Below are 19174 nucleotides of genomic sequence, written 5' to 3'. Positions count from 1 at the left end.
CAGAGGAGGTTGAAGTACACTATGAAAGAAGCATCAAAGTCTATGTGTTGCTTAGAACCATGCACAAATCTCTTTCTTTTTTTTTTTTTCCTCCCCACCAGGGGGTCTTTTTGTGGGCTCTAGTGTCCCTTATGACAGTAGGCTGACAGGAAAGAGGGAGTGAGAGGGGGGAAGACATGCGGCAAATGTCGCCGGGTCCGGGAATCGAACCCGCGATGGCCACGTCGAGGACTCAAGGCCTCCAAATGTGGGTCGCGCTATCCCCTATGCCACCACAGCACGCCACTTGCACAAATCTCTTTTAACGTTGTTTTGTCGTGGGTCTCAGCTGCTGGCCACAATGGCTCCCACTTCCTCCCACTGCACTCAAGACTATGCTTTCTAATCAGCCTTTAATTGATCAAATTAATGGAGATCAAATCTCCATTGATTTTGTTCCTTCAGGTTTGACCGATGCCAACAGGGACACCAACTCCTATACTGTTCTATATTTACATGACATTCTATGTTTTGCAAAAAAGAAAGAACAACCTTTACCACATACTGTTTCTTGATTACTGTGAGTGATTCTGGTGCAACATTTATTTTACCCCAGTGGATTTGTAGCACAGAAGAGACTCTAAAAAAATTTTTAAAAAAATAAAAAAATGGTCAATTGTGCTGTCTCACTGAGGGAACAGTTTCATCATGCTCTTGTGTTTAGGGCCTAAAACACAGGCCCGAAAATGTAATTGCTTGCACATTCTGCAAGTTTTAAATTGTGCAATTCTAAAAGAAAATACCAGTCAACTCAATCAGTCAACCACAAAGAACAGAAGAGAAATAAAATTCCGACAGAACAATGATTTTAAATATAACAATCTCTCTCACACACACACTCATCGTCTTTGAAATGTTGGAGCTCATCAGGCCTGACAAAATCACTTCCCATTGAACAGGTAAAACAGCCTGTTCTTAGAAAGACATTACGTCGTTTTCTGCAATTGTCGTCTTTATCTAAAGTGATGCAGGGAAATAGATTGCTGCCTGTCATTGAGAAACAAACTTACACAAGCTAATTTTCTTAACAACTTTAAGATAAATCTGAAGGTCAGAGCTGTAAGATTAGACATAGTAATGTCAGTATTCTTAAGGAGACATTTATTTGAGAAGTTTTTTTTTTTCTGCTCAGTAACAGTAAACAAATAAATGATCAGTTGATTCCTTTACACATGAAATTAAAATACAACTTGTTAGCATGTTGTTGTTAAGAATGGCAAAATATTTGCACAGATGATTTTAATATGCGGGAGCCAAGAATCTAGTTGTATGATGATTGAAAGTGTCAAAAAGAGCAAAAAGAGTTAACAAATGAATGTCTGCTATTTATGTATCCAACAGTTATGTTGGATACATAATTGTGTCCAACAGTTATATCAGATAACTCTTATCAGGTAAGAATTGAGTAAAATCCAACTAAAGTGAAACAAAAAACAATTATTATTATTATTATTATTATTACAAATATTTTACTTTATTCCTTTAGACACAGTATTTATAATAAAAAGAATGAATACCAAAAGCACCACATGGCTAAACTGGAAGTGTGAACAATGAAACTGATATCGATAAAGAGCCCAAACATAATGAACCTCTATAGGAAGTATTATAAGTCTCCCTGTATTAACAACATAATGCTCTTATGTGATTGTGATCAAGTGCAAAAATAACTGCAATTAAAAACAAATAAAAGCAATTAGGTTAAAAACTCCAGCTTTAAAAGCCAATGAAGTTGTAGTTTGACAAGCACAAGTTCACATGTTTTTCTTCCTTCTTCAGTTTTAATTTCCGATTAGTTCTTCAGAAGAATTTAAAGTGACTTCAATTATTTTAAACAAATTCAGAACCACACAACTCATTTAAGATAACTAATGAGCTTTTGAAGTATGCATTACCAAGACAATTCATCAAGACTAAGAAATTTTGTTTGACATCTTGGCTGTCTTTGTCTGAGCGAACGAGTGCTCTGAATTTTATTATTTTACCAACTCGTATGTGACTGAAAGCACAGAAATAAATGGAGTACATTGATTTGCTTGTTGAACAAATATTTGAATTCCAGAACATATAAAACATTGCTGAGGGACTTTGTCTGTCCACACTCACTGTGAAGGAAATATTTTATGTTCATTACAGGAGGAAAGCAAAGAATATTTTAAACAGGAATATTTAATTATTTTCACGTTCTTGCACATATTGGTTATGTCTGTATCTTACTGCATTTTTTGAGATCTTGGAGAAAGGACGCTGTAATCAAATACTCAAAGAAATCTGTTTATTGCAAGATGCTGGTTCAGCCTACAGCCATCATATATCACAACTGTTATTTCCTTTTAATGAAACCCTCAAACACTTGCGTATAAAATGTAAAAACATCCAAAATTTGAAGCACATTCTCCATACCTTCTCTAAATTTGGTTAATTTCATTTGAATGTATCGTGGTTAGTAGGACAAAAGTACAGAGAGACAATAGAGATATTTTTTTTAATTTTTCATCAAAAACAACAACAAAAACAACTAAAGAACTAGAGGTTGAGTTAGGCTTTTTTTATGCGTTATTTCATCCGACTGAGTCAAAAAAAAAATATATATCATAATCAGTTTTTACCCATCAGTTTTTTAAATAATAATAATGATGCCAATTCTCATCAGAATCATACTCATTGCAGCTACAAGCAAGGACAGAGTAAAATACCAATCCAGTGGGTCCACATTTATTCTTCAATCCCCAGTAGGACGCTTGTGTCCTTCAAACCACCTTAGCATGTGTGGTGCACTTGAGGCGTGTGGTAATGAGATAAATGGCAGCAGGGCTTCATTTCACATACTTTTTCTCAGTTTAATTTAGCATGTGGAATGAACTGTGACTCTACAGGGGATCAATAACCTCTTTCTTTTTCTGCTCAGTAACAGTGAGCGAATAAATGATCAGTCGATTCCTTTACACATGATATCAAAATAAAACTTGTTAGCAGTCCTTGTTTAAGAATGGCAAAATATTTGCACAGATGATTTTAATATGTGGGAGCAACGAATCTAGTTGTATGATGGTTGAAAGTGTCAAAAGAGCAAAAAGAGTTAACAAATGAATGTCTGCTATTTCACAATAAAATCCAATTAAAGTGAAACAAAAAAAAACAAAAAAATTATTATTACAAATATTCTACTTTATTCCTTTAGACACAGTATTTACATTATCAATAACCTCTTTGGTGAGGAGGCCAGTTCAATTGTGACTTTTTATTTTTTTAACCAAGTTACTCATTACAAAATTATAAGTGTCTATTATGTGAAAAACTGCGAAAGTAATACTATAAAAAGATATAAAATGCCTTGCATAAATACTTATACCCTTTGATCCTTTTCATATTTCATGACACAGCGACAATTGTAAATATTAAACTGCATAGTGCAATTGAAATGATATATTACAAAACAGAGAAATACATGAAGAAGTGGGTAACTTCCATTTGTGGTCACCTCTAAAAGTTGCCACTTTGTGACACCAAACTTTACAGCAACAACAGTGTTCTGACATTTTAATTTGCACATTGAGCTCAGTCAAAAACAATGGAGAGCACAAGAATTCAAATTTAAGGTTGCATCAGGCACAAAATTATATGTGGGCAAAGTATTCATTCTTTTCCAAAATAAGGGGAATATAGAGGCTTGACTGAAACCTACTTTTTTTTACCATCTGATCTTGCTTTAAAACCAAAGTCAAAATAAGGTTTGAGTAAATTATTGAAAAAAAAAGATTTCACCAGTTTTCTTCAAATAGAAGAAGAGCGTTGGCAGTTCCCTCACACTGTGTTTAATAACAGTTTTGAGCATAATATCAAAAACAGCAGGAAACAAACATTAAAATTCAAGTCATTAAAACGGAACAGAACATCCATTCATGGATGGAGTTTATTTGTGCAGTTTATAGTGAAATATTTGTGAGTACAGTTTCAGCATCAGAGTCGGTTTCTAAGTGGTCATTACAGGACTCCATTTTGATCTCAGATGTGGTGAGCCTGCTGGGTTTGCAGTCGGCGAAACAGGATGGCCGCAGCTGGAGGCAAGGAAAAGTAATGGTTTGTTTTATTTACACAAGACCAAGTTGGAAAGGAGTTTTACATTAACTGAAAACATTATAATTAACCCAGTCTCCTTACAGAAAAAAAAAGGTTTTAGTCGCTTTCTGCATCTGTAGTTTGAGCTGGAACAGCTACCGAAAAATCTTAAATATTTATTCACCTCCTGGAAGTGAACACACACAAAGAGATGATTACCTGTTTACATCTGATCGCAACACCCTTGTATATATTTTACTTTAGTGATTCTAGATTAATATGTTTATTTATTGTGTGTAGTTTTTCTTAGTTACTTTAGTTCATTATGTTCCGATCTTTAATTTTGCTTACTGTTAGATTCATTTCTTCGTCCCTCTACCCCCTTCATTGCTGCAGTGACTTCATACCAATTTTATTTTATTTTTGTATTATGTGTATCACCTTCTGGATTCATATTAAGTCTTTTCAACATTTCAAATGTCTTAAGAGGGCTCTGGAAAGTTTTTAGGATTGCCTTTAGAACATTCCTAATACTTGTTCTGTTCCATCTTTATGAAACAAAACAAATTGTCATGACACAAAATGTAAATGAATCGACATATGTAAACTGACCCTTACATGTCAAAATACTGACCAGAAACTATGTTTTCAATTTATTTCAATAATTAGAATAATATTTTAATGAAAGCTATAATGAATAACATTTATAATCTTCTTCATCGTGTGAAATTCAGTTAATGACTAATTACTATACTGTGATAAATGCAGTGACTCCCCTGCACATCCATACAAACCTTAATCTACATCCTGTCAGTGTCAGGCACCAAATACATATGGCACATGACTGTTAATAGCCTGTCACAGTGAGAGAGCATGGTGGGTATGCCAAGTATGCAATGACTTTGACAGTAGTCACCTCAAAGTTTTAATTTAAAAAGTTTTTTTTTCTCTTTTTTCTTTACTTTCTGACCAGCTATTCAGCACAATGGAATTCCAATTAAACGGAGAATCTCACTAAAACTTTCTCACCCCATGTTCAAGGTTATTTCTTTCCCTTTAGTTTTACATGCACAGAACAAATGGTGAAGGCAAATGGAGTACAAGTACATTTTATCTGCCTACACGAGTAACTGGAATATTCCAAATAGCATCATAAATAAATATTTTATTATTCTTCTCAAAACCGAAAAGCAGGGAAAATGTACATGTCTTCTGGGCCAAAGTCTATACTTTAGTATTTCTTTAATCTTAGTGTGATTTAAAAACATTTCCCTGCTTTTAAATTACAGTTTGTGAATGCTGCTAAAAGCTTTACAAAGTTATGATGAACTCCTGTCAGTCTTTTAAACAAAATTTTACACAAGAAGGACCTAATTTATGTCATAAAGGATTTCTGTGAATTAGGATTTCTGTGGCGCCATACTTGAAACAAATAAATAATTGTGTGCATCTTACACAAGACACCACAATGCAAAATGGTTAATAACACATGATGGTTCAGGACATTCATCTCAGCAGCCCTTACAGTGCTGATAGGCTCAACTGGAAAAAGGCTTTCATGACTTTTTATATTAGTTTTAAAAATAAATATATGGATTCTCAGACCTTTCATTGGCCATGCTACAACCCAGATGCATCTCTGAGGGGAGAAAAAGATGTGAATTTATATAGCCCCTTTTTAAATCACGCTTTCCACTGAGAGGGCTGTAAACTAGAGAAACATTTTCCCAATGGTACTCAGATTCACACACTGATAAGCAGACCAGTAGAAAGCTTGGGGTTAAATTGGGAACCATCGACATCTGGCAGGAGGAAGCTGAAATAAAACTCACAACTTTCCCATTGTAACAACGGTTACTCTACCCACTGAACTGCAGTTGCCCCGGATCAGAGTAATCTGTGGCTGAAGTAAAACCTGGTCGTAAGATGGTTGCACAAAAACCCCTTTGCGCTCACTCTGAGTAGTTCTGTGCTTTCAGCTGGTTTGGATCTGCTATGCGACTTAAAATTGTAAACTCTTCTTTTTTCGTTTTCCTTAAATTTTGTTGAGTTTTTTTGTTTGTTTGTTTTTCAACTGCAATTATTTTAACTAATGCTAAGTTGTATTATGTGTGCTTGAAAAAGAGAGAGAAAAAAAAAGGACAAAAACAATCAGAAACATTTCACAGGTTGTGAGTTTTTCTTTGATCCATTACTGCAATGTTTGCTAAAGTGGTCATTTCTTCATCTTCCATCAAATGGAATTAAGAATTTTACAATACATAAGTAACTTTTCTTACGTTTCCATTTGAAATACTGCGTTAAGTCTGAATCTAAAGTCTCTAAAATCTGAAAAGAAATAAAGCAAAACATGATGATATATAAAACAGCGTGAAGCAGGATTAAGTGAACAGTTAAGAAAGAAATGACTTTCAATGTGTCGTCCTTAAAACATCCACAAGGACACTGCAGTATCAGCTAATCTCTTTGATACCAAATTTATTCACATTTACACCCTTCCTATTGTACCCAATTTAGTAACGTCCATTTGCTTGAGCGTAAGATACAAGCTTGTCAGTATTCATGTCTGCATGTGCTTGTATGATAGAGCTTCAATTTCCAAGCTGTGGGCTACGTAGAAATTGGAAATCATTCTTTCCCTCGTGGAAACAGGCCACCAGCAGCATCCTATAAACGACTGCCTACCCGACCCTGAGCTCTCTGAAGCATTATTGTGCTGATGGAGGACAGACATTTTCAAACTATTTAGACAGAGGCCCAGTGCTACCGTCTAACTCGAAGACATTTTTTAAAAGAAAAGACATGAAGAATTGGTAAGTAATGTCTCCAATGTTCTAACAAAGAATAGAGGATAATTAGTCCATGTGTAAGCTCTTTTTCAAATAGTCCACCAAGAAAAAAAAAATTGCTGTTTCAGTGGAATCACATTTCCTTCATGGAAAACACAATATTTAGCTCGATATCTTCACAAAAACGCAATGACAGTTGTTCATTGTGAGGCGAAATCTTCAAATAAATCCCATTTCTTATTTTGTTTCTGCCCCTGGCCCTCCCCTCATCCATTGCTGCTTAATTCAAATATGTTTATTAGTACTCAATATTCCACAGACAAATGGAACAGTCTTTTGCCACTATATCACTTTAATTGGGCTACCCAATTAAAGTGCTCAGGGGGGGCCTCATTTTCTGAAACCCGACAGCTCAAGTGCCGGGCATCCAGCAATAAAGTATGTATTGTGCATAAAACATAACTAAGTATTAAGATGTATGTATTAAAATGATTTGTTTCATTTATCATTTATATATTTTTACTGCATTATAGCATAAATGCTGGATGCACAGAGCTCTCTGGGGCGGTGGACTCATCTGCGGAGCCTCAACTGAGCCAAAAACCAGCAACGTTTTCCTGCCATCGATGGCGCATTGTCAACCACAAGCCTGTTTACACGGTCCAAATATAAAACGTTATCCTTGAAAAGAACACACACACACACACACAATTAAATAATATTGAGAAGCTCTTAATCCTTTGTCTCATATGTGACCCCTGAAAAATGTAATTTTCTTATCAACTGTAAAGCTATTTTCCTAAACCTGACCAAAGGAGAGATCAGATGTTTCTCTCTACCCAGTGATTCTTTCTTTCTTGCAAAACATCAGCAATTCAGTTATTATGGACATGAAGGTCAGGTGGCCTGCAGCTCTGAATAAATACCCCAGAGAGAAAATCCAAACTAACACAACAGATTAAACCTTACGAGCCACACTCACTTGCTTTTATAAGTTGGACATCAAAATATAAAACGCCTGTAAATTTAAATAATGCAAAAGGTTTAAACTTGACTAATAAAAGTTCACCGAGCCATTTTACATTATACATAAAATTAACTCATACACCATTCTGATTTTAACATGTTAAATTGGCATAGTAATAAATCAGAATAGCGCACTAGTTATTCTGAAACTTGTACAAAAATGTAAATTCTAAAACTAATCAAAGACTACAAAAAGCATCATTTCAAACCGGCCCTGAAATGAACTATTAACTCTGCTTTGTCCTTGCAAAGCCAGAGAACATCCGGTTCTCATTCTAGCGACTCAAAATATCAGGAATTATTTTTCTCTCTGAAAGGCATAGTGCATGTCAGTCCCACACAGAGTACAAATCTGTTCCATTTTCCTTTTCTTTTTATTTCCAACAACAGTTCAATTAAAGTCACTATAAGTTTTAATCTGAGCCTTGAAAATTTTTATTTTTAGAAATAAAAAAGGTTTACGTATCAGCAGAGAGATTTGTTCTCCCCAATATGTAGATAATAATTTAGATTTTAAAGGCTCAAATGATCAACCCTGATGAACTTAATAAGTAATTTTTTTTGGTGTGGGGGGGATTTGTGTGTGTTTGAGTAACAAATGTGCTCGTTGCAGGAGGAGAGACACAGCGCAAAGTAATGTTATTAGAACACAGTCATGCATGAACAAGTCAGCTCATTTTACCATGGCTGCAGTAGGTTGCTAAAGAAAATTGAACATCATTATTACTCTCCATAAAAAATATTGCACAGGTAGCTCAGTTATACGTCCTTAATGAACACACAGACTGTCTATCATATTTTCTTACTGCCCATAGATGAGTAAGAGTGAGAAAACAGATTTCATAAATTGCCCTTTTATGTCAAATCTATCTTTCTAAAAACAGGACTAACGACAGTCTGACATTAAAGAGGGATGAAGGAGTTATAAAAATGCTGTGGGCAGAAAGTCAAAGCTCACCTCTATTTTTCTCTGCTAATAAATCTTTTTCAAAGTTTTTTGTTCCCTTTCTGCAGAACTGTTGGACTCTTAAAAATGCAAACTGTTGCCCCATATAAAGAGAATAACTTGAATACTTCTGACTGACGGGTTAAGCCGATGATTTTTACCCATTGCATTCCTTACTCACTGTTTGAATAAAATCATATTTTGTGTTCGTTTAACCAAGAGCATGTGTCTCAGTGAGATTTAGATGAATATATAAAAAGACTATAACATGCTCTGATAATTACCATATGTGAAACAATATTATAAAATATAAATAGTTTAAATCAATAAAAAAAATTAAAAAAAACAGCCAAGAAAACAAACTATCTAATTATGCAACTCTTGTAAAAAATCAAGAGTGATAAATAATAGCACTGAATAATACATTTATTCAGCTCATGGACTGCAGACGTGGTAGGGTCAAGAGGGTCAAGATGAACTGAGTTCTAGGGATCAAATGTGAAAACAAAGAGGAACGAAAAGGGAAAAACAAGATGTTTCATCAAATAATAATGAAATTCCTTTCACACGCTGTATTAAAATACCACAAAGTTACCTGAAGTCATCAAACAGCCATTTAAGAAATTTGACATACATCAAAGTGTGCCGTCTAAACAAATAGTAAACCTTCGGTTCATGATTTAGCTTGATAATTTTCTGTTACGGATTGATAAATTGTAGAAAAACCATGGAAACTAAAAACCCTAAGCCAATAATAACTGCCAACAGTCAACCAATATTAAAAAACGAAGCAAAACTCCAGATCAGCTCCCCATCCAGCCAGTGTGTCTGGTTATTTCTGGAGTGTTAATGGGTGCTGTGCCTTTGATTCAGATAATGGGATCCACCCACAGGTTGGTGCTGCTGCTGCTGCTGCTGCTGCTGCTGCCGCCTTGTTTTCATCTGACACAAGTGACTCTGTCTGTTTGTCTGCACATTTCATAAAGATGTTGACTTTAAAATGTCCCACGGACTCCTGATTAAACTGCCTGGATGCAAATTAGACGTCTATTTAGTGGTGTAAATGATGTGGATTGGAGTTTTGTACAATAGACCCTGAATGTAAGTTTATTTTGGTCTAAATGTTAGTTTGTTGGAATCACTCACATGTCTTCCATGATTACATTTGCATAGAAGGATAACACTTCTTCCTTAGTGGGATTTGAATATTTCAAAACAGATGCAAAAAAAAAATAAAATAAAAAATAGATACTGTCTATCATGCAACCTTTCAGACTATACATTAGTAATTGTTCTTAATTTAATTTACTTATATGTTGTTTTTCATTTGTTTGTTTGTTTGTTTTGAACCTCATCACTTTTTTATCCTGGAAAAACACTTGAATAATTATTGCCTGATGTTCTTAGGAATAATGTATGAGGTTATTATAGCTGCCTAGCTAGATCTGAACTCTTTGTGACTTTCTTCAGCATAAGGAATTAGAGCCACCCCTACGGAGTACAGTTAGTACCCATTTATCCAAGGAGAACATAGGGGGAGGTAAGAGAAGTAAAACTAAAAGCCATGTGTTTTACAATTCTGTGAGTACCAAAAACCCCTTAGAAGGAAAGGTAATAAAAGGTAGAACTATAAAAGACTCTATAATGTCCTCTAGCTCATTTTGCCCAGAGAGTCCAGTCTGGTTGTACAGTGATGTGATTTACGGAGAAGTGGTGGAGATCCATTAGGAATGAAACAACAAATCCTCTATCTAGAAAGTGATTTATGTGTTCAATAAATCTCCTTTCATTCCCTCTATTGCCTTTTTCCACTCCCTTACCCCTGACACCAGAATTAAGACACGTCACATTATGGAGGGCAAAATTTACCAACAGCAGTGTCCCACAGTCTGAAGGTAAAACTACATCATGAACCTGCTGGAACGGAAATTTGCTTTGGCTTCACAGTAATTGTGTTGTCATAACTGAATTACTGCAAGTGAGTAGTGCGACAAAGTAGCATACTTTAATTAAATGAAAGTAATGTGAAGGAAAGTTTTCAAAGCAACTGTAATTATTCTTATAACTGCCAGCTGGTTGTGGAAACATCTGAAATGTCTAAAATGTATGCATGTATTTACATATGTCAATTGAATATTGGCAGCTTTCGGATCAGCTGATTTATGTATTTATTCCCATTATTTATGAATATTAATCTAATGACTCACAGTGATCTAAACTAATTAAACAATTCATATAATTCAGGTAAACAGTATGAACATTTTGAATTAGTTTAAATACTCTCAATAAAACTCGTATGATTTATCTTTTACTTCAATAACTAGTTTATAAAGTGACAGCAGAAACGTCAATGATGAAACGTGGACGCACCGTGCCATCACTACTTTTCAATTTGTCTGCAAAGCAGCAGATAAATGACAAAAATAAGATGACAAGAACTTTTGGAAAAGTGGATGGAGTAGAAGTGACACCAGAAAAGAGGCGTATCAGGTCAGCGATGCTGAGCCTGGATGACTGCTGCAGCTTTACATTACACATATTAGCAGGGGACCTTATAGCCATGTTTAGCAGAAGCTATTACTTGGCAATTAATTTACAAAGTGAAAATATAGTGAGGTCATCAGAGAGAAGTAGAAAGGCTTGGCAGAAGGGGTGCAGAAAGTAAGAAATCAGCAGAAAAGGCTGTGAGGAAGAAAGAAAGCTGCTTACAGTAACACCCATTAATTTCCCTGAAGACAGGTGCTGAGGATATTAAGCCAAATAAAAGAGCGAAGCTCTGTGAGCTTCACTGATCCTGCTCCAACCAAAGCTTTACACAGTATGCTTCACCTTGGCAAACACACGCATAACCAAGACAGAGCTGTAATTAAATAGCTCTAGAGTAACTCAGCCGGGCTTTCACCACATTTAAGACATTTACAGAACAGCATTGTTTCTCCAAAATCAGCGATATGTGCATTGATGCCCAGGTTTTCTCCCTGTGTGAAGTGAGTGCAGAGTGCAATTATTTTCAATGCCTTTCCATAACTTTTCTTTTTACCGTATTAGCAGCACATTAGCATCCCAAAAGATTTGAACTATCTTTTGGGATAGTTAAGCTGTGAAGACAGCGATTTCAACAGAATAACACACACCTGTGCTGAAAATGAAAGAGCTAGAAGTGCTAGCTGGAACAGCAGGAGCTTTATTACACATCTGAGCCTTAACAGCACAGATGTTTCAGCGTTGATTGAGCCAAATCAGACGCTTGAATCACGCACCCCAAAGGTGTGAGTGTTTAGGCTTCACTTTTTCATAGATTTGGCATCCTGAAAGCTCCTGTTACATTTTGACTTTCAGCAACGTCATTATAACAGTGGCATGCTCAAAAGCTAAATCTATTTTTTAGAACGATTAGTTAGACAATAATTGCAGAAAGGTAGGGCAAATGAGCATGGTATGATATGCAGATCTATTATTAAACTGTAGAAATGTTACTAAAGGTACCAAGTTACAAAATAGTAACCGTGATGAAAATGTAGTATGATCGATTTACATAATTAGTCAAATTAACTAAACTAAAACTGTTGATGAAAATACCCCCACACTTTATCTGCTGTTTGTAGATAAAATCTACTTATCTACTGTCAAGAAAGGAACTGTCAGTAGTATGTGTTAATTACTCTTAGTTCAAGAATTATTTGAACCAGAGCATAAATTGTTGAGGTTTGACATGCTGCCAAGATAAATTGCAAATACAAACTGCTTGAGTTTTATCTGGATTTTTGTTTCACGTCAAGTTTATATCGACCAATCAAAGGGTGGTGTGATTAAAATTAACTCTAAGTAGCCTTCATCAGCAATAATGGACCTTCAGAGATGGATCACATTTAATTAGAACAATCAAATTAGGCTCTGACCACGTCTGAACTCCTACCTGGGTAAGGAGATATTAAGAAAGCACAACTCTTCGCAGCTGTTCTCAGCATTAAATGAGACCCTATTATATTGAGAAAAAGTGACACATAAAGAGCAGTTCGAGAAGGTTGATGTAAACAATGGTCTCTAAATCAGTACTTGTGGGGAACGTCAAGAGAAACTATTATTTCTCGTTTCCTTTGAGCGGTGTACTAAGAATGTATCATCAGTGTGTGAATTAGATGATTTCTAACAGCAATTGGTGCCATAGAATTTTATTTAGGGGTGTCCAAGTAAACACAGTTATATGCATGCCATGCTTTTTAGATTGTATATGTAAAAAGAAATTTGCCTTGTATGCTTTTGCTACCACTAGCCAACTATTATAACCAATGATGTAATACAATGCTTGCTTCAAGTTGCCTTTCAGTATAAGACAATTGAATGACGTCTGCACAGATTATTTAATGATACTGTCTATCACTGACCAACGATAGATTTTCATGCAATATGACACTTGAAGTAACTGGGAAAACCTAAAACTGTCTTTGTTTTGAAGGGGAAGAAACTCATCAAATCTTTTGTATGGATTTTTTAAAGGTTTTGATGCAAGCTTTGACTTCCCTCAAAACCGGTACGTCTGATATATGTTTACTTGATCATTTTATATCTTAGATAAGGACTAAATTTTTTTGCCTGGGAAAAAAACAGGAGTTCTTCTCATGGCTTTAGGCTGAGCCCTGGTGGAAAAATTATGAATTACAGCCATAGTAAAATGAGAAAAGACACAGGTAAAAATTAAAAACAAATAGAGTAATCTTGTTTACTTTATTTTTCTACATATCTTGTGCTCTCTCTCTCTCTCTCTCTCTATATATATATATATATATATATATATATATATATATATATATATATATATATATATATATATATATATATATATATATATATATATATATATATATATATATATATATATATAGAAGCTTGAATACATTTCACAAACTTAAACAAGCACGATTCTCCAGTTTTTCTTTGTAGTTATTGCAAATTCTATTCATAACCTTTACCTAAAATCTGTCTCCATCAAAAAATAAATAAATAAAACAAAGTAGAGTTTCCTATTTTCACTTCCTTTTTATAATAACATTTCTGAGAGAAATTGGTGTTGCAAAGTTGCCCTTCTGCTTTTGTTATCTTAGGCAGCTTCTGTTCCTGGGAAACCTGGCTATTCGGTGCATGATTTAAATTATGTACGTACAAGCAAGTCTTCCTTTCCTATTGGCTTTTTCCCTTGAGTTCATCTTCATGGTCCCCTTTCAGAAAGTTGGGTTTGTGGAAATTCAGAGGATGTTCAGGGGTAAGTCTGTGCACACCCTCAGTATTTGGTATCAGAAAGCCAGGTAGCCGGCTCTATCAGTCAATTTACTACTACAATATATTCTGTGAACCTCCTCAGTATCAGGGTTGCCTAAACAAATTCTCAGACTGTCCTACCTTTATACTGAAACTAGGCTTGAAGAAAGCGTCAAAAAATGTTGTGTCCCTTTCTTTAGGAGCCTGTAGATGTTGGAGCATTAATACTCCACAGAAATCTGCGCTGTGGGGAGGATGACCAAATCACGATCAAACGCCTTATCATTTCTGGATGAATATCTATTAGAGTTATACCGTTTTTCAACTGTTTTAACAACATGTCTCAATGACGTTTCCAGACTACGCATATTATTAATGATGTAAAAGTGATGGTGGTCACAAATTGTATGCCTACGAAAGCGTCAGTATTAACTGCAGTTTAAGATGGATGGGTGGGTGGGTTAGAGCCAGTATCAGTTATTATTTTAAGAACTGTCCTGTAATGTAACTGTTGTCCTGGAGAATGGTTGGGTCAGAAAACGTCCCCCAGAGATGACATCAGCAATAAGTCGCCCACTAGGCCATCTCTTCTTTGCCTCATAGGGCTGATGGTCTTCACCTGCCCTGGCCTCTGCCTTTCTCACATTTGCTAAAATGTAGGTCAAACGTCATTGCGTACAGCAAACAGTAATTAGACACATATCCAAGAATTACTGTGTTAATTTTAAGTGTACAGTACACCCTATTTTCATATTGGCATATGAAAATAGGGTGCTACACCTTTTTTGGGGCAACACATAATTAGTTGCATGTGTACAGGACAGCCAGTGAATTCTCTGTAATTCAGTTGTAAAAGGTTGCACAAACACTTGAACCTAATCTGATTTAACTGTACCTTTATATGTTATCTATTTTTCTGCCACATCCTTTTTTTTGTTCCTGCTTTGTTGCTTCTAGATTTATTTAATGCACACACAAACGTTAAACAGGTGCAGTGTCAACAATACAAATGTAGGTTTCAGTGAAATCACACTCACACATTAACTTGGTCAGCAATTCTTTGCCACGTTGACTCTACTTTGTTTGTGGCAGCAACAATATTGCTATTGCTATTCTTCTGAAATATGTTGATGTCCATATGCCATTATTCAACTTTCATTTTCCATTGGCGAGAAATATGGGCTTTTTGAGACTTATTATTTCTTTCCATGGAGTTATCTGCCTTCCATTGGTGAGAGCTCCTTTTATACATCTCACTCTGCCTGCTTGACTCACGGCTGACTTGACTCAGAGTTGAAATAAAATAAGTCAGTACAGTTTCTGTTTGCAGCAGTTATGCATGAAATATGTTTAGGACTCCTTCATGTAACACACCAATCCTGGTATTTATAACAACTTGGCTCAACTGGTTTTTCAAAGACTTTTTTTTTTCCAGTTGTCCCTGCTCCTCTTTCCAAACCACTTCCATTTAATTTATTGTTGGCAATTTTTCTGAAAGTCCACACACTCAGATATATCCAAAAGCTTTTTTGCAGTAGCGGTACAGAATGCAAATAACCTTTGAAGGAGGGTTTTCATAAAAAATATGCATAAACATGAGGACAAAAACATAACAGAAAATTTACAAATAGAGAAGTCTGAATGTCAGCCTTATACGTTGTGTTTCTTTTGTGTATTTATTTTGTTTGTTGAAGAACTTTGTGATTTTTATCTTGTAAAGTGCTATATAAATAAAGCTTTACTTACTTACTTGTATGATGTCACCATCAGAATGCGTCAGCCAAAACTGGCATTATTAAAGTAATAATGATTAAAAGAATATAACCCTTTATTATTTGAGGTGGTAATGGAGGTAGAAGTTCGCCCTGAAATTGGTGGGCCACCGGCTCAATTTCAGCTTCATCCACTTCTGTCTTTGGGCAAAACACTTCCCACAACGTGGCGGCTGGTTGTGATATGTCAGTCTTGCTTCTGTATATTTAATGACTTGAAGTATAAACAAATAACACTGTCCAGAAGGCTTTATGCGCCTCAGTGCATCAACGGCTTTGACTCTGCATTTTGGAAAACGTGACATGTGGAAACTAGAAGAAGGCATGAATCAACTGTTGTTTATTTGATAAAATCATTTATTTAATTTTAAATATTTAGGTTAACATTTTCCTCAATTCCCATCTTTTTTTCAGCGTTGGATTCATCTCTAAATAACACCAGTGAAAATAAAACCAAGCAACAAATAAAAAAAAATGAGGGAATGCTACATGAGGACAAAAAGACATCGATTTTCCAATAGAACTTTGCTCACTTTTAACTTTATTGAATAAGTTCTCAGGTTTCATTCAATAAACACCCTCAGATACTTTTATTTAACATTGTAGTAATCCAGCATGAGAATGTAGAAAGCTGTTCACATAAAAATGGTTTTCAGTACTGTTTTTAAGACAAAGGTGCCTCGCCAAACAAGTAAGGGCCGAGTTCTTGATGAGTTTGAGAACAAGAGGCTTCATGTATCTACTTACACATGGAGTCATATGATAAATAAACAGTTATTTGAGTTGACAAAGGATTTGTTCAACAGTTAAAAGGCTAACTTCACCCAGGACTGATAAAAAAAAAGCAGCCTGCTGTTCCATAAAAGAGAAATAGTCAAAGGCAACTTCACTCATACATACCTCTCTGGTGTCAAAGCTGACAACTTCCCAGCACTGATTATATAATAATCCACATTTTTAAGGTTATTAGAAATCATACAGTACAAGTTGGCAATCTCAGTGTTAATGCAAGTCACACAACCCCTGCTACAGGTCAATACTACATGCACCTCTCTGCAGAAAATGTAAGAGTTTTTTTTATTTATTTTTTTTATTCAGAGCTGGAATATTTTCACACACACAAACAAACAAACAAACAAACCGTGTTTGAATTGATTTTCCTATGTGTGCCTTACTTGACTGGATAGTTTATGCAGCTGATTTGGATCCCCTGTATTGTAATGTTATACTGGTCTGATCTTCAAGTCGTAAAACGAGATTAGCTAGCTCCTTCAAAGGACTCCTAAAATACGCCTCTGTTTCCTTGCTGAACCTTCCTCATGTGTGTCCCTGTTCGAAGTGCTATTACCTCTGAAAACGAAATCTTATTTCCAGTGAGAGGACTTGATTTTTACCAGAACATGAACTGCAGAGACATTACAGCCGAGGAATATTGCACGCTGCCCACCATTTCTATTAAATGCATCACTTTGTTTTGTGATGAATTTAGAAATTATGAGTTTTGCATTTCGAAACGAATTACTGAAATAAATCAATTTTACAATGATTTTCTAACTTAAAGATCTGCTGGTGTATCTCACACAAAATAATTTATTAGGTCACCAGTTCACACGTGAAGAACTTATTTTATGTGTCCATCACCGTTTTGAAGACATCTTCCTATATAAGGTATCTATAAAGAATACATTTATCAATTCCAATATATGACCACCAACAAGTAAAGGCAATGACAAGGCTCACTGTGTTGCAATGCATTATTTTAGACACAATGTAAAAACCCGATTTTACAATCCACTGGGCCTGAAGGTTTTGCTGCAGGTGTCTGCAGTATCAGACATCTCAACACAGTCTGACATATTCATAGTTTATACCATTGCTAATTAGAGCTGTTTGACTGGCAAAAGAATGTTTTACTTAAAATTAGCCATGTAGTCACAGAGTTATGACTGGTGAGTAAAAGTATGGACTACAAACAGCGTGAAAAAGAATTGTCCAAAACTCATCAACCTGCCAGATTGTTGACCTTGTTGTGGACAGAAGCTCACTGGAGACTTTCCTGAAGTATTCAAACATTTAACTCTAATAAAGTATTGTATTGCAATCCGTATTCAGAGTATTCCCCAAGCCTGCATCCTTTGAAAAGACCTTAATTCACAAATAAACCCAATTTAGTAATCAAATGTCTCATCTGCACCTTACATCATCATATGTAAACCCAAATAAATCCTGTTAGATTGATTTTAAAATAAGATTTAAAGAAGAAGAAGTTAGTATTTTGTCCTTTTGTTAATTTCCAGTTACTAACCCTTTTAAACAGAACCATCAGATTATCAAGGAAGGTTGCAGTTTGTGTTGTTGATATGCTATTTTTCTCCGGCATGTAAAGAAACTACAGGAAGTAAAATAAAAAATGAAAGTGTCTTTCGTTTTGAGATTAATGTTTAAAAGAGCGTATCCTGATCGTGCCCATCTTGTTTAAGCTGATGCTTAATAACAGGCTTGGTTAGATACACAATGTCCTTAAACTGTACATGCTCATATACACTGTGAGTTATACTTACCCATCTGACAGGAAGAATTTGGTCCTCTCAGTACAGACGATTACATTAATGGATTTTCTCTTGTAAGTCCCACTAAGATCCTAATCTGGTCCAGAAAAAAATATCTCTTTGACCTTTAGTTTTATCCTAATGATATATCTACATAGATATGTGCATAATTACCTGGGACATCATTGACAGAGAATGGAATTATTATTTTCTAAAATTAAACAAATCTTTTGAAGTTTCCTTAATTGACGAGCTGACATACACCAGTTGTGTGCAAAAAGAGGTGGATAATCAGCAATTACAGATCAGTCTGTTGGCGAGTACAAATATTAAAAACGGAGCTGAAGAAGCATCACCTTTGTGTGCCTCTTTCCAAGACCCAAACACGTCTGTATGTTAAAACTCAAAAATGTCATTCTGCTTCTTTGCTAGCTTGGCCACCTCCTGTCTTATAGCCTGCACAAGTGCAGAGGTGGAGAGGCTGCTCAGAGGCATGCTGTCCATGTCCTTCAGCACCTGGGGAAGACTTTGCTCAGATACTGTGCGAGGGGCAGTGGGCGGCTGCTCCAGTGTCTGGCTATACTGCAGGGGTAGCCTGGTGGGACTCCCCTGTGGGTAACGAGGATTAGGAAAAGCTTCAGCATACCCAGGTAAGGGTACCTGAAAACAGAGTGCACAAGAAGGAAAAGAAAAACACAATCTTTATAGTAAAGCAGGAGCATATAAGTGTACAAGTCA

General features: G+C 35.5%; 1 protein-coding gene across 1 annotated transcript in view; it reads right to left on the bottom strand.

The window, feature by feature from the left end:
- Nucleotides 1-16278: 16278 nt before the first annotated feature.
- The window catches only part of kiaa1549lb (KIAA1549-like b), a 68584-nt gene continuing 65688 nt past the window's right edge, over nt 16279-19174 (bottom strand). Inside the window, exon 22 of the mRNA XM_044137040.1 lies at nt 16279-19096. Coding sequence (XP_043992975.1) covers nt 18833-19096 — 264 coding nt within the window. The 3' untranslated portion in view covers nt 16279-18832. The remainder of the gene's footprint in view (nt 19097-19174) is intronic.

Source organism: Gambusia affinis, linkage group LG02, assembly GCF_019740435.1.
Source record: "Gambusia affinis linkage group LG02, SWU_Gaff_1.0, whole genome shotgun sequence".
NCBI classification, from domain to species: Eukaryota; Metazoa; Chordata; class Actinopteri; order Cyprinodontiformes; family Poeciliidae; genus Gambusia; species Gambusia affinis.
Note: the sequence above shows the minus strand (reverse complement) of the source record. Positions and strands in the feature narration are given on the sequence as shown.